Raw genomic sequence first — 16910 nt, 5'->3', positions numbered from 1 at the left:
ACTTCGTTCTGTTATTGGCCGTTTTTACTCATGGCTAAACTTTAGTTGATGTTAACAGTGGTAGTTTTGGATTTAGGCTGCTTTATGTTTGTTTTCGTGGTTTTCTTAAGGGAGATTGGCTACTGCTGTTTTTTTATTACTGTTCTTTTCTTTCCTCTTTCTTTTTCTTATTTTTTGCCGCTTGCATTCATACTCCTGGCATGTTAAGGTTTAGCTTGAGTTAGTCTCCTAGCCTTGCTGATAATGATATGACCCTGTGCGCTCCGCGCATGTTTGGTGCAATTTCGTTATTGCAGTATCATTCATATGTTGGCGCTGGGAATTTGATTCGCACTAAAATAGTCATTAGCCCATTTTTCAATGCCTTCACTCCATCCTGTCGATTTATCTATATGCGTCCTTGTGCACTTTTAGTTTGAAAGCAGATTAATTTTAGTTACATACAGAATTACAAGTTTACAGACATAAGGCGTGCTCTTTTGACATATAGGGCGAGGTGTATTACAGATACATCCATAGGAGGGCCTTTTGTACTGTAGTAGACTGAAAATAGATATCGCATTTTTATTTTTTATGTAGCGCATATCAAAATTACCATTCAGTTCCTTGAGGAATAACCGGCTTCGGCTACGCAATGTGCAGCTTATGCACGAGATGCATTATAGATTAACATTCAATTAGTAAAATTTAGCTGACTGATACCTCATTAGAGGCTGCCGTACAATTATTGGTGCTCGATACTGCCATAAATTTTGGCTACAACAAAAACGCATCAATTTATTTAGAATTTTATTTCTTTAATAATAATTTAACAATTGGATAAAATCGTCCCTAAAACACTAGCAATATTTCTATAGAGAAACAGGTTCGCCGAAGGCAAAACGTCTCTCTGGGCGTGGTGACAATATTCGTGACAATGACAATGTGGCAATGTTCGCTGAACAATAGGACAGCCAGAGTGCTTCCTCACCTTGACTTCTCCGCCCTTAGGCTTGTGCTTGATGTTGTCCAGCGAGCCTATCTTGGAGCGCACGTTCTTCAGGTCGGGTTTGGGTGCCTGGCCCACAGGAGCCTTGATTGGAGGTAGTTCTGCAGCCACAGAGTAAAATCTTGAGGCGCTGTCACGTGTTTAAGAAGCAGGAACACAGAATTGTCAGGAACATGCGGTCCATTTGTTTCTCGAAGAGAGAAGAAGCAAATTAGCAGAATCTGCACAGTCTTTTGCGAGACATACATCAACAACAACGTCAAAGGGCGCTTGAAGGTCCGCAAGGTATTTCTTCACAGAGATCACAAAGATCAGGAGTTTACATGAAGACCACGTTAACTGAGAAGGTGCCCTATTGGCTGCCGTTGTACCTAACTGGCACTCCGAACGCTTGCTTAAATTTTGTGAGTTACGGGATTTCAAGCTTTACAAGACAGCCTTCAAGAGCCTTACCTGCATCTGCACCTGCTATACCCTAAATTTCACCTCGATTCTGCAGTTCCGCTAGTGAGGATTTAACGCTAGACAACAGTTAGATTTGGTGGCGCCCGGATTGAGATAACCACTAGCGCTTACCCTTACACATTTATTGGTTAATTGTGGCAACTAGAATTTTACCCGTCAATATTAAGGGACTCATTATTACTATACTTACTATACTCAAACTCTCAATATATGCAAAGCTTTAAATCGCTACCTTTATTCGCCCGTCTTTGCGCATTGTTGTGTGTGTCTCTTTTTTTTTCTCTTTTTGTAAACCGCCTTTGCATTATATTATATTATATTTCTCTAGGCTGCACTTATGAGAGCCCCTTATTAGAGCCTCTGAAATTATAACACTAATTTGTGAGTAAGACATGCAAAAACCTCGTAAACATTGTAACTATTTCACGTAAATTGGGAAATCATATATCTCCTTTGTCCGCTTCAGATGGTCTAACAGATGCAGTTTTACAGGAGTGTGATATCTGGTTTTGGTAATGGAGTCACGGATTCGTAAACATTGTGGTTGAATATTTTTATAACTAACAACTTTTTCGCAATTTCTGTAAAACATTTGGCGCCCTAGATAAAGATTCTGCGCTTTATAGTTGCTAGAACTGATTTTATTTATTCAATGCAACACATTTCATTCATATCGGACCAGCGGTTCTCTCATGAAGGCATTTCTCCGTTTCACACGTATTTGAATAGGCATATTGGAGTTGACAGCGAGCTAAAGCTTCCTTTTAAGCGGTAACGTGTGCGTTCGCCCCTATTAACATTAAATCCATCGTAACTGAGTCCTGTGCGCAACAACTTCCTGAAGACGCAGGACTCGACTGCAGAGAATGCGCAGAGCCACGTAACGACGCAGCCGCAGTCTTTACCGCGGGCATGAAACGTTTAAGCACGCAACGTTTGCACGCGAAGAACGTCGAGAGAACAGTAGTAAATAATAAGGAAAAGCTCCTCCATCGGACTTCGGCACTAAAAAGCTGGGCGCTAATGTCAAGGTCACTGGGCGTGGCCGCCTAGGAGGGGACCTCGCGGCAGTAGAATGCACGTAATGGGCATTCATAGTTGTCAGAAGCTTCGTTATTCCCGAGCTCTTTGAGCTCGGCAAGTAGCGCTTGTCACACGGCACCCCGCAAGGCTGTCACTAGCCCCGAGATCTTTGAGATTACGCCCTCTGGCGTCTGACGCCAGCGGGAACGGGAGGGGGGGGGGGGGGGGACTTTGTTACCGAACCACGTGGACGCTCGCTAGCTGAAGGAAATTTGACGCTGTCGGCTGACCTGCCCTGCTCGAGCTTTTTAGCGCGACAGCGTCAACGGACCCCGTATTGCAGAAAATCCGGCGTCGGTGTCGGCGTGGGCGTGGGCTCGCCGGCGTCGTTGGCGGCAATAATCATCCCGAACCACCCCGACGACGCAGGCCCTCCGTGTGGCGGAAGGAGTTAGTGAACAAAACTTAATTTCTCAAAGTAAAATCCGTCAGAAAAATCGTAAAGTACGATTTAACCACAACCTACAGACGTGATAGCGTCGGATTGTAATTTGAATATACGAGAAAAAATTTGCAGTGGCTTAGCTCGGCTATGTCACGATATACGTAGCGTGAGCTAAGGTTCAGTTGGTTGTTCACGTTATGTACACGTTATGGCGTCTCTTCGAAAGGTACGAACTGCTGCTGAAAAAGCGAATCGTAGAGCTACGTGCGCGGCTACAACCAGGCATCATCGGGCTCAACAGACTGCTGTGCAGAGAGCATTACACGCCGCAGCTCGCCGTCGACGCCGTCGACGCCGTCTGGCTTACCAGGTGGACCTGGTAAGCCAGAAGGAAAGACTACTACGCACAATAGTGGGACGCTGCGTCTTGGAACGTTTTGGATATTCCGTACGGAAGACCAGCGCACTGACCAAAATCCCAACACGAATACAAGAAACTATGTACGTCTCACCGATTCCCAGGAACATGCACCCAAACTTCCACATCGGACGGAGACAAGCCCGAGCGCAGGCGCTCGCGAGAAAGTATGGAAACCACCCCAATGTCTTCTACGTAGACGCGGCCAGCACCGCAAGAAGCACCGCAAGAAGCACCGCATTTGTCACCAGCGTAATCGACAATCACGGGACCGAAATAAATGCATCGTCGGTTTCCAGAGTGAGCGCTGCGGAGGCAGAGGAACTAGCGATAGCGTTAGCCATCACGACGAGACCGCAGTGGGATTGCGTCATAGTTCTGACGGACTCTCAGACGGCATGCAGAAATTACTCCAGGGCCAAAATTTCCAGGGCTGCACATCGCATTCTGAATGGAGCGCACCAGCTGCCACCATACATACAAATCGTGTGGACTCCGGGGCATGAGTCCTTACGCGGCAATCAGCAGTCACACCTGCTCGGGCCTACGCCCGAGCGCATGCACACCGGGAGCCGCGAGATGACCGCGCCGAGCAGTTCCAACCAGAGCCCATACCATTAACCTACACTTACATCCTACAACACTATCGCCTTTCACGAAGAACGCTACCCCCACCTCATAATTCTCTGACGCGAGAGGAGGCCGTAATATGGCGAAAACTCCAAACAAACACATATCCACATTTGAGTCTTCACCACGCCATACACCCTGCGCTGTATTCCTATAAATGTCCACAGTGTGATCAATGCGCAACACTTTACCACATGGTATGGGCTTGCGCAAACACACCACAGCTAACACCCATAACACACCCCGCCACACGGCAATGGGAGGCAGCGCTGTCCAGCTCCGACTCGACGGACCAGCTCAACCTGGTCAACCGAGCGAGAAGGGCAGCTAAGGACGCTGGACTCCTGGACTGAGGGGACCACCCACTGCAGAGCGGGGGAGCTACCTACGCTCGCGTGCTCTATTTATTAAAGTTTATTCTCTCTCTCTCTCTCTCTCTCTCTCGACGCCGGGTGGACAGTTCAGATCGTTCTCGTCAAAATCGAGGCGAAGACACTTTGCCGCGAAGACCTTGTTGTGCGTGGTGCCGAAATTGGAGCTACTCTTGCACTGCTCAATCAGTGCGGCGTGTGCCGCGCAGGCCTGTGACTTTTTTGCATTTCCGGCGATATCGGTTACGGTCACCAGCACGGCCGACACCATCGCGAACCGAAATGCCTATTGGAATGAGCCCATAACAGCCTACGGTGTAAAAAGCCTGATAAGCAGCCAGGGATCTTTGAATGCTATCGTGTTTCACTCTTACAGTGTCCTCCATATTTTTTTTGTTTGAAATATGAGCTTGCAGTTTGTGGAATAGTATGTGCGGAATGTTGCAGAATAGAGCACTATTCCCTGCGAAATTGAGCGGAATCGCCGTCGTTACCACGCTTAGAGTGGATTTGTCCTGGTGTCGTCTTTCTAGCCGTGAGTGTGTACACGTGTCTGCATTCGGCGTTGGTTTCTCATCATTGCTGTTCCGTGGTCGTGGCGCATCCATAATGACATGTCGGTCCTTTTTTAGGCGACGAATTGCCGCATTTTTTTCGGCTGCCGTGTCTGCGTTGTAATATTGTGTTTGTCTGCGTCCAGCGCGAGTTCCATTTTCGGTCGCCCGCTCATTGGAGTCAGACATTAAAACTTTGTTGCTGCTTAGCACTTTAAGATATCACGAAGGACGTCTGATGCCATTCTAAAAACATTACGTGTTCGCAGCGGTACATTCATGTGTGCATTGTTTTAGCTATATTGCAGCAAAATGCGGTATTTTGTTACAATGTGGTATAATTGCAAAATGGGTCATTAGGTAATTAACTGATAGTTCAGCACCTTTAAGTGATCCGGCACGATGCAAGCTGAACCTGTTCAGAAAGTTCAAGAAAACTCCAGTTGTGACTAGCTCGTACATAGTATATTAAGGTGAAAAAATTCCCTAAGTTCTGACGAACCCACGGCGGCACAAAAATACCCTTCGCAGATGCGTGTCAACCCGAGCAACACATACATCAAAGAAGATGAACACGTTCTAGGGTCTTTACAAATGCTTGACTATATCCAAACTTTCTGCAGAGCAATGATCGATATATTTTATTGATAGGAAAGACAGAGAGATCGACCTGAGCTAGTGTGCTCTAGTCTGCTACTCAATACTGGGGAAGAGAGAAGGGGAGTGAACGTGCTGGGATGGATGACGATGATAAGAGGAGTGGTGAGTGCTTATGTACATTACACGGTGACCCTACTAGAGCCGCTTGTCTAGCTTCGTGTCCTTCAGAAACTTAAACAGCGTATTAGTTCCCCACATTGAAGCGGCAGTGTCAGGCCATGGGCCGAGGATGGCGTCCTCCCACAGTGGCTGCCTGCTAACCCTGGCTAGGGAACCTTCCAGCGTCCTTCGCTCCATCATGTATGCTGGACAATCCCACAATATGTGTTCCAGCGTTTCAGGCGTCTGGAAGTTTTCACAATCAGGGCTGTTCGACTGGCCGATGAGATGTGCGTAGCGACGGGTGAAAGCAACGCCCAGCCGAATCCTGTGTAGCAAAGACGCTTTGTTCCGCGTAACATTTGGGGGCAAACAGAATTTACCGTCTGGGTCGATATTGTCTGGGGCGTCTGTGGATGTTGTCAGCATGGGCTCTGTATGCCTGCATGAGTGCCTTGATCACTGAGTTGGTGTCAGGTCGCGAGTATGCAATCCGTACTTCATCGGAGAAAGAGAATGCCGATCTTGCCTCACTGTCAGCGAGTGATCATGTGGCCACCTAGCTCGGCACTTCGATGAAGTTCAGCGATTTCTAGCACAAGCAGGTAATATGGTCCTTTGTTTAACAATCCTTTTAGTGCCTGTAGCAGAGACCTGAAATAAAAATGTCATTTATGGTTCTTACAGCAGAGACCTGCATTTCTCCTTTGAGAACCATGAATGACATCTTTATTGGAAAAGTTGGCGCTTTGGCCTATAACGGGGTCTAGGGGAATACTGGTATACAAAAAAAGATGGACTGTAGGCCACGAGAGTACTCATGAAAACAGAATTGATTTCGACTAAATATTCCAGACACGATACTGCCAGTTTGGGCCCTCCTAGCTGATCTCCTACGTGAAGATGGTGAAATGCGACGTTAAAAAATGTCGCAGTTTCGCCCGAAAGGCGAAGCATCAATAGCGATAGCAAATTAGTAGAGAGCTATACGGAGTAAGGATAGTAGTTTTATCGGCTGTATAAACGTGGGCACATTCGCTTACTAACTGAATAAACAAGCATGGTGTCAGCGCGCACAAGCAAACACTCGACGATCCCACTCTACGACCGCAGACAATCGCTGTCAAAACGTTGGCGTGAGCAAGCGCAGCAGCAGCAGTGAGCGAAGGTTCATGTGGTCTATCGCTTCAACGGAAACTGAGTGGTGAAAGAACAGCGCATACAAATCCATGAGCCGTCTGCAGATCGCTTTTAACATACGGTGCGGGCAACCGGCCGCAGCCGCTCAAAGTACAGGTGCGCAGTCGCGGGCAGAGTAGAAGACGCACCACCTCCATCTCGCGTTGCCTTCCAGCTTTCCTCCTTTCGCATGCGAGACTGAGTCGCCAGTTCCCCTTGCGCCGTTGGTGCCGCAGCATGACGTCGCCCCTCTCCCTCGCTCCCTCCCATTCCCCCACGGCCTTTCGCGCGACGGTCGCGTTTGCTCTCCGCCGTTCGTTCACTCTCCGTGAAGGCGTGCGTCCCTCGCGCGCTTTTACTCGCACATACGACGCACGGCGACGATTTTATCGCCCGTGGACTTTATGCGGAGCCTCACGGCGACGACGATGGCGACGCCGACGGCAGAAATCCGCTTGGAGTGTCTGTATAATTGCTATTGCAATAAAAAAAGAAAGAAAATTACGGATTACTGGCTAAGATATACCGCGCAACGACGCTGTATTTGTAATATTCGAGTGACGTAGATACAGAAGGTAACTTTATTTTGTAGCCAATGATAATTACTTTTCGAAACAAATTCGGAGCTCCGATGACGGCGGCGTTGCTGGCAGTTCGTTGATTGACATTTGATATCGACCAGCGCTGCTGCATGCCGGCCTTCGACGACGGCTTTCAGCATCGCCTCACGAAACCTGCGGCGGAACTCCCCTTTGACAGCTTCGCTGTGGCGCTGAGACGTGCTGCCTAAAGGGTTGCAGAAAATAGCGCCTCTTCCTCTCTCCAGTCACCCTCTCTCACAGCTTCGCTGTAAAATCTAGCGATAAATATCGATTTGGAGTCAGGTCACGCGCTGTCCAATGTGTTCCAGTATGCAGCAAGGGCCAGTTATAGGACACAGTAATCTTAAATTGTGGAGGTTTACGTACCGAAACCACATCTGATTATGAGGCATGCCGTAGTCGAGGGTGCCGGATTAATTTTGAAACATCTGGGATTTTTTAACAAGCACGGTACACGAGCGTTTCTCCATTTCTCCCCCATCGAATTGCGGCCGGCGCACCGGGAATTGAACCCGCGACCTCGTGCTTATAGCAGCTCAACGCCATAGGCGCTTAGCTCCCATGGCAGCTTTCAAGCGGCTTGAAAGCTGCTTGAAATGCTTGAAAGGTGGTTAATTTGTACTTTGTTCTTCGCGATGCAAACTATAATTTGAGAAATGTAGATTTTTCAGTATATAAAAAACCCTGCTCTATCAGCTGTCCTAAAGATGCTGTACTTGCGTTGTATTCCTTTGTATTCCTATGCTGGATTCCTTTGTAGTAGTGAACTTTCATCGCAGTTTCTCTACATTCCGCAAATGCTTCGGCATGTGTGATTTAAGCAATCTTTTGTGAGTCTCACATCGGCCTTGAGGTATTTTGAACCTCTTTCTGTATGTATACGTGCGATGTGCCTAATACTTCGCTGTTATCAATAGACATCAACTTCAACTTCAAAATACTGAATCAGTGCTCACTTTTTTGCTCGGAGCCAGGTGTCCGCGCCGTCTTCGACGGGGAGGTGACGCCATTCTTGGTTGGCGCAGTCTTCTTAGGCGACGGTCCGCCTTTTTCGTGAATGCTGCTGGGCTTCTTGGGAGAGCTGGGCGTCTGCAATAGAGGGCCGATGCATTATTTCAAGCAAACAGCGGTTTCCATAGCTACCCGATGAACGTTCAGCGATTGTCCAAGCTTTCCGTATGTGCCTCGACAATGCGTGTTCGATTAGATCGAAGGAGCCGACACGCATTGATCTGAGGGAATGTGTCGATAGGAGCCCCTGCCAGTCTGTGTATCAGTACACGCCATTTGGAATAGCACAAGTTTAGGGGCCAGGGACAGGAGACACAATGCCTTGTCGACCCGCATTCGTATAAAAGCATACGCTGGAGCTCTTTCCACGAACACGCACAGGCAACAAAGTTTAGCGAAGGCGGCTGGCGAACAACGGGTAAATCTTACAAATGAAACGTATTGCGAAATAGCACTGTCGCAAGCAAGAACTTTTTCTAATGTTACATAGCAGCGTTTTTATATACTATAGAGTCACTGTCTCTGCTCTCTACAGCCTTCAAAGTTTCTTAATGGGGTCTTACTTCCTATGCTGTTATGTGCGTTTCTATATAAGGCTCCAAAGTAATAATTTCGACTACATTGAGTATTTAAAGGCGCATAAGATTTACTCTATACTACATTTCGTTGCCACACACGGCGTCTTACATTATAATGTGGTATGTGCACCCCACCTTCTCCAAATTTTCATTTATCTAAGTATAGTAATTGTCAGTCTTCGTACGCACCCACCGCAGTGGATCAGTCAGCTAAGGCGTTGCGCTGCTAAGCACGAGGTAGCGGGATCGAATCCCGGCCGCGGCGGCCGCCTTTCAATGGAGGCGCAATGCAAAAACGCCCGTGCGCTTGCGTTGCAGTGCGCCGTAAAGAAACCCAGGTGGTCAAAATTAATCCGGAGCTATCCACTACGGCGTGCCTCATAATCAGAACTTGTTTTGGCACGTAAAACCCCAGAGAGCAGAGGACTTCGTACGGAATGCTTTGCGGAGGCACGACAAGCACGAAATTCCTGTCACTTCGCTGCTGCTTTGCGCTCCGGTCGTCCTTGAAACCGAAGGACTTTACATACGTCCTTATCCCGCACTTAGACGCTACTTAGCACTTGCCTACTTGGACTGTTTCGCTTTTCTAGGTCTGCGCAGTGCACTTAAATGCAGCACGCCGTGTTGCTTGCCTTTCCTCCAAACTACCATTGGTGGTGGTCTGTGGCTGCAGACGCTCCTCAGCTGAGCGCGAAGTCGCGCGTGCGAATCTAGATTGCGGCGCCCTCATCACTATAGGGGTGCCCAATGGGAGAGCACTCCTGCGCTTAGATTTAGGTTCATGTTATACAGCGCCGGATTATCAAAATAAATTCGGAGATTCCCGCTTTAATGTCTCCCACAATTCACTGTACAGTCGAATCAGGCTTTAACGAACGTACATATGCGCTAGAGTATCATCGATATAAAGTACTATCGCTTAAGTATGATCGATATATCAAATAATCTGACACACCTGCACTCACCTATCACAAACTTAAACTAACTTTTGTGATGCGTTCGTTATAAGACGGATTGTTATCCCCATTGGAGAAAAGAAGTGTGCAAGGAACCCATTTACTGATAACAAAGCTACGCGTATAAGCCAGAATTTTTTTTTTTTTTTGCCTGCGTCTTGATCTGTTTCTTCATGTCAATGAGATATAGCCTTCTCGATGCGAAAGATTGTGCAGGCTCTTGTAGTACACTTACCCCAATGTCGGCACTACCGGCGCAGCACATCTGAAGCAAAAAAGTGCCATTGCTACCAAAATAACTCCTTGAATGCTGCGTTAGAGGCATTTAAGCGGCGTATTCGGGCTGGCAGCGGATCAAGGCCACGAGTTCGATATATCGAGTGCCCAGTTCATTATGAGGAAGTAACTTTACATGAGTATCGGCAAGTAAGCTTCGAGTGTTTGATATAAATAACAATGAATAATTCACTTCATCCGCGTTCGTCATATATTGGTTTTGTCGGCATAACATTTTGGGACGTAAACCTTCACGAATAATTTCTCACTTGTTGTACTCATATCCAACGCGCAGGACTCGCACTGTTTTCTTTTCCTTTTATTTTCTTGGCGAGCGAGTCCTTCTTAATATATCTACGTTATTTCTTCCTTCAATAAATAGAGGAAATGATTGCTTTGACCTTTTCAGTGCCACTGAAAAGTCGCCTAAAAGCTTACTTCATGCATTTTTGCCTGACAGCACATTGTATGGAGGCACACAGAAGGAAAGAGACCAACAAAAGCGCTCTATTTTCCCAGATACTAATGAATATTTATTTGGGACATTACAGAGCGCACGTTGTGCATAAGTAACTCGAAAAGCGCATAAGTAGTGGATGCCGCTTAACGCAAAAAGTTAAAGCCAACAAGTACAACGTGTTATGGGTTAGATTTGCGAGCTTTTTTCAAGGTTACTGTATACTTCTGAAACAAGATTCTTTAGTGTCTCTTAAAAAAAAAAGACTTTATTGCTAGAGGCGTTGCGTATGCTGCACAACAAATCACAAAACAAATAGGCATTTTCTCAAGACTCTACCTTCGGTGACGCTGAATTTCACTTCTAACTGGTTCTTAGAAAAAAAATAATGTTTAAAAAATGCTATCGAATGTAAGTTTGAACTATAATATAGGGGTACTCTAATCTTGATGATCGGTAGCGAAGAACAAGAATATATTGCAGAAATCTAATTTCATAACGGAAAACATAAGGGTTTTTTTCGCTTGCTTAAAAACATGCAACGCAGTTTCTTCTTTACATCAGTTCTTAAAAATCTGGACCCATATTCACAAAAACCTTTTACGTTAGCATTGTTTTTAAGAGATAATTTCAGCCAATCCTTACGCTGGACGTAATATTAGCGAAGTCGACTGATGAACAGCAGGGAACACTTACGAACTAAACACTTTGTGAATTCGGCCCCTGGTCTCTTACGCAGGAGTAATCTTCGAGGGGCAGCATTTTGAGAATTATAGTTAATCTTAGTGTAGTCGTTCACCTGTAATAATTGCACTGTAATGATGATGATGATGGTTATTGTTTTTTTGGCGCAAGGGCCAGAAATGACCAAAGAGCGCCATGACACTTGGTGATCAATGGCAATGAGAAAAGTTTAATATGGTGGAAATCGAGTGGCTGTATATTGGCCTAAAATATTCGCTGTACGTACATGGTGTAAGACATGTATCTAATAAAATAATGTCAATCAAAAGTAATAATAAGACGACGTAAGAAGAGCACGTTTGAGTAACATCCGGACGTGAAAAGTCAAATATAAGCGCAGAAGCAGCGATACGCCATTACAAAACTGTCACCGCTTGTCAAGCCTGCCCCGTCATGACTTTTTATTCTATTAGTTAAAGTTTGCCCATGCGAGCATAGATTTATGCAGTTTCCCAAGCGAAGAAATAATTGGAGTCACTGTCGCGTCACACAGAAGAAATAATTGTATTTCTCTGGCGTAGCTTCTACTTTCTCTATATCCACGCTAGAGGGCGCAAAAAAATACGAAGGTGCAATACGAACCTTTGCCTTTGCGTCTGCTGCTGCGGAAGTCTCTGCAAAAGTGAGAAAGAAAAACATATTGTTAGTTTCCTTTTTTGCTACGAATAGCGTGCGGCATTCAAGAGTCATTTGGGAATGGGATTTCTCTTCCGAGTTATTGCCTTTGTCCACGTTTCAGAGTGTTCATAACCAAGAAACGCTTAACTTGGTGATATTAAGCTTTGCGGAAATACAAAGTTTAATTATAATTAGGACAACAGTGAAGAGGAGATTACTTTAATGGTCTAGACGCTCAAATACAAGAACGATCAGAAGCACCACTTCCAGCGAATGCCCACAAAACGGAAAGTAGAGAAAACCTGGAGGTAATCAGAAATATTAACAGAATCTGAAATTTATGTTTTATTGCTTGAACTAAACCTTTTCCCTTGTGGTGATGGCGGTAAGTGCCTAATGCGCCAACTTTTTTTTTTGTTTCCTGCTTTCAACTGTTGTCAGGATGAGTGAGTATTATGCCTCTCGAGGTAAAAGGCTGCGGCCCTAATCGCTTGTGCCTTCAAGTATCATTAGGATGATTCGTTTTAAATACAGTAAAATAAAAAAAAAGACGGGACACCAAAACAACCAACTAATGTGAATGAAATTGCAGTTATATCTGTAGTCTGTGCCTTTACTAGTGTTAAAGGACATTTTCAAGGGAGGGAACGAAGAATTCTCAGCACATTCAGAGGAAGCGCGCCAGCTGCGGAATAATTTATTTTCCCACGCTACCGTTAACTATAAATGACAGTTTGATTATAGTGGTACGTAAATTCGCAACCAATTAAATGTGTGGTTATGTCATTTTAGAAAGCCGATTGTCCCAAGGGCACATAGAAGTTTCAGTTCGCAGGTGTGCCATCCTGTATCTGTGAAGTGAAAGTAAACTGCAATGGTGAGCTGTGCATCAGAACTAGGAGTGGAATCTGTGAGTGAGGTAATATATCGTAAACGTGAATAATGCCTGTCAAACATTTATTATTCGCAAATGGAAACTAGGCACGCTTCCCTTAATTGCAATGCTTCTGTTTATTCAGTCACTCCAGGCAACGAATTTTTTTGGCCAGTGCTGCTGGCAAGTGATGACTTCCCACTTAGACTTCTAATAGAGATGAGCAGAGATGCTTGCAGATGTGTAGTAGTTCCAAACAGGGTGACACGTACAATGCTTATTCCGAGCTTCACAATGAAATAATGTTCAACAGTACGGCGGGAAAATAGGGTACTTGAACCAGATACATAGTGTGACCTGTTTTCCTTTCAAGCCACAACTTCGCTATAGTGAATCTATGTTCTGTGAGGCATCTTCGCCACAATCTGTGTTGTAAGAGGTTTATTCGTAAATGTGATATCGATGGCGCTTCACTTAACCTGAAGCCTACCGTAGAGAAACGCTGAAGAGCGAATAGGCATGCGACCAACCACGTAGTCTTGGAAGCACATAAAGTTGCATTTCAAATGTCGTAGCCTCTCTAATTGGTCAAACTTTATTTCGAAAACTTCAGGTGTTATGTAAAGGATTCCGTACTATACTTCCACATTTTTAGCAGTCATTTAAATGCCCGATTACGTAGCTTGTTTGTAGAAGTTCTTTCTTTCTTTCTTTTGGGGAGTTCGTGGTTATGGCATTCTATAAATTAAGTTTTATATCGCTCTGCAAGATACGTACGCAACATAAACGCTAGCATGTCTGGTGGATGACCATTTATTACTATATGCTTAAACCAATAGATCGAACGTGGATGAGCTAAGTCAATAGAGAAAAGTGTTTTTCGAAGGTTGATTACCAAACACTGCTGTCTTAACCAGAGTGCTCGCATCCTGGCAACTGAGCGTGCGGTGCATACAGCTAAACAGTTTGACGATTGGCGCCAACAACATTACTCAACGAACTCTTTCGGCTGTTGTATACCCTTAGAAGTTTCTCGAAGGACGCGGCAGAAGATGAAGAGAGCATTCAGGAAAACAAGTATCGATTTTCGGAACGAAGCCAAACACTGACCTTTCGTCAGCCATCTTTGAAACGGAAAAGCCAGCAAATAGGGCAGGCCACGCGCCGCAGCGTCCTGCATTGTTCCTTTTCCGTTGCACCGTTGGCAAGCGCCGAGTACGGAACTTTGCGAGTACTCTCGCCAGTCTTTCGGAGACACGAGAAGAAAAGAAAGTGACGCAGAGCGCTGCCGTCGTGTTTACCTGGGCCACGCAACGCGGTGCTGGTGCCGGAACACGCGCCGCGCCATTCTCCACCCACGAGCGCGCTTTCTGCTCGGAAGCCAGAACTCGGACGCGTCCGGCACGAGCGAAGACCACACGTCAAGGGCAGATTCGTGAGCGGACCGCATTGGTTACGCGTCGGCCACCGGGCGTGACCCTCGCCGTTAACAGAGGCAAGGCCACGCTAATGTCTCCGGGTGGCCACGCCCAGTCGTGCAGTCCAGTGAAGAAGCTTTAATATGCCTTTAGGCTTTCATGCGCATCGTTTTTCGCAGCAGGTATCCGCAGTGACAGCGCTGCATTGTGACGAGCAACCGGTTGACTTACATCAGCTTAGACACATTGGACAAGAAATGTCAACCTATTTTTCTTGTGCATTTTTTGTGTTAATAAGCTTGTTATATACGTAAGCAGTACCCAGTGCGTAATCGTCTCGTAAAGCTTCCCGCCTTATCCTCTAGTAATGAGAGGGCGAATTCGCTGCCGCAACAATAACGACGCCTTTATCGAATATGGAAGCTTGAGCTGTGTAAATCCTCCGTGCTTTCTTTATTAGAAATGCCAAAACTAAGGATGTGCTACCCTACGGACACTGTATGGAGATAACACACCAGGCATATCGGAAGCTATCTACCACGTTGCCTAAGCAGCACTGTACGTTTAATATTTCTGTGTAACCGAGAATGGCGAACGGAGTACGGTGTGGGCCCACCTTTTTTGTCAAGGGTCCTGGGCGGACCTTTGCCCGTCGCGCGCTTGGACGGCGACTTGGGCAAGCCGGTTTTCTTTTTCACTGCTTCCGCAGGTGGCGTCGGTTCAAGTTCGGAAGGAGCTGCCCCGTCGGTGGCTTCTTCGGTCTTTTCCTCGGACACTGCTTCAGTCACCGGCTTCTCACTTTCTTCGGCAGCCTCGGAAGGTTTTGTGCCTTCGTCTGCAGCCTCTGGCTCAGCTTCGGTGGCAGCGGCTGCTTCTTCACCACCTTGGTCTTCAGATGCCTGTGCCGTCGTCTCGTCCGCAGCCACTGGCATGTCAGTGCTAGGTTCTTCAGCTTCTTTTTGAGCAGCTTCAACCTGTGTTGTTGCTTCTTCACTAGCCTTGTCACCAGACTCGGGTACTTCGTCTTCTACTTTTTCTGGTGTGGCTTCGTCTCTAGGCTCTGGCTGGGCTACTTCTTCCTTGACTGCTGTAGTAATGGGGACTTCGTCTGTCTTTACGATTTCTTCCTCGGACGCTTCCGCTTTGTCTTTGGTTACTTCTGGAACACTTTCCTGCGGTTTAACTGCGGCCGCCCCTTCTTCCTGAGTTGCCGGTTCTGGAGCGCCCGACACTTCAGAGCCGCCGGGTGGCTCCTTCGACGGCTCTTCTGCAGATTTACTTTCTTTTTCTTTGTTCTCTGGCTCTGTAACCACATCTGAAAGTTTCGGCGTCGCTGTTTCTTCGTGTGTTTTAATTTCGCCTGTCTTTTCTGGCTCTTGAGGAGGGAGCTCTTGAACGTCGAGTTCCCCTGGTACCCCCTCTGCCTCCTTTGGCACGTTCTGATCCGCTTCTTTTTCATTCGACAAGGTTTCTTCCACGGTTGCCTGTGATGGTTCCTTCTCAGCGACGCCCAGTTCAGGAGAAGCCGCGGCTTTGGACGTATCTTTTGCTGCGTCGTCTTCGTGAGTGCGCTCCGCTTCCTTTGACGGCTTGTCACTCTCTGCGGTGACGTCGCCAACTTGCGTGGTTTCTTCCTTAGCCGGAGAAGGCTCGCTGGGTTTCTGCGTGGCGTCAGGTGGTACAACTTCTTTGGCGTCATCTTTTTTGGTGACACTCTCCGCTTTTTCTTCAGTTTTTTCCTCTTGCTTGTCGGGACTAGCGGCAGCTTTCGCCTTCTCGTCCTCTCGTTCGGCACTCTCCTTTAGCGGAGCTGTTTCGGCGACCTTGCTTTCCTGTAGAGGAGCTTCAGGCTTTGCACTTGACGTCGTGTCCACTTGATTCTCGAGCTCATCGGCCTTTTCGACTTCGTCAGCTATTTTCTTTTCCTTTTCGGGTTCTTCTGTTTGTTTCGTAGTGGGAGGAGAAGGTGGTACTTCTTTCACTACTTCGTCAGGCTTCTCTTCTTTGGTGACCTCTTTGCTAGATACAACCGTTTCTTTCTCGGAAACTTGCGCCCCTGGTGTTTCTGCCCGGTCGCCTGCTTTCACATCGGCGTCGAGAACATCCCGCGATTCGTCGTGGGCTTCTTCACGCTCGACGTCCGGTTGCGGTGTTTTGGCTCCCGGTTGGATTTTTGTTTCACTGGAGCTCGGAAGACCGCTGGCGGCACTCTTCTCGGTCTCGTTAGCAACGGACTGCGGTTTGCTGGCTTCCGTTGCTTTCACTTCTTCCATTTTCGGCTGAGCCAAGCCCTCCACCTCGGCGGGGTACAATTGCGCCTTGATTGCTTCCTCGTCTAATAGGTCGTTTAGCACACCGCTGCTTGAATACGCTTCCTTGGGTGCGGACTCCTTCCGTATTGCGTCAGGACGCGCCGTCTCAGTCGTGCCAGTTTGGAACGCCGTAGCTGGCATAATTGATTCGGTCACTTCTTGCAGCCTCGTTGCCTCCAAAGGTCCGTTTCCTTTTATCGTTTCCGCCGGTTGTTCAGCCATTTGTGCC

The 16910-nt window shown here is 46.9% G+C and overlaps 1 protein-coding gene across 2 annotated transcripts in view; it reads right to left on the bottom strand.

Moving 5' to 3' along the window:
* The window catches only part of LOC119455869 (microtubule-associated protein 4), a 94794-nt gene that overhangs the window by 18477 nt on the left and 59407 nt on the right, over window positions 1-16910 (bottom strand). For both annotated transcript variants that reach the window (XM_037717381.2, XM_037717383.2), the window contains exons 2-5: window positions 14986-16910; window positions 12042-12073; window positions 8391-8523; window positions 971-1089 (exon numbers count right to left, since the gene is read on the bottom strand). The exon at window positions 14986-16910 is cut by the window's right edge and continues 1125 nt beyond it. In XM_037717381.2, coding sequence (XP_037573309.1) covers window positions 971-1089; window positions 8391-8523; window positions 12042-12073; window positions 14986-16910 — 2209 coding nt within the window. The remainder of the gene's footprint in view (window positions 1-970; window positions 1090-8390; window positions 8524-12041; window positions 12074-14985) is intronic.

The sequence above is a fragment of the Dermacentor silvarum genome, chromosome 6 (genome assembly GCF_013339745.2).
Source record: "Dermacentor silvarum isolate Dsil-2018 chromosome 6, BIME_Dsil_1.4, whole genome shotgun sequence".
In the NCBI taxonomy this organism is placed as follows: Eukaryota; Metazoa; Arthropoda; class Arachnida; order Ixodida; family Ixodidae; genus Dermacentor; species Dermacentor silvarum.
This window is presented reverse-complemented; position numbering and strand designations above follow the sequence as displayed.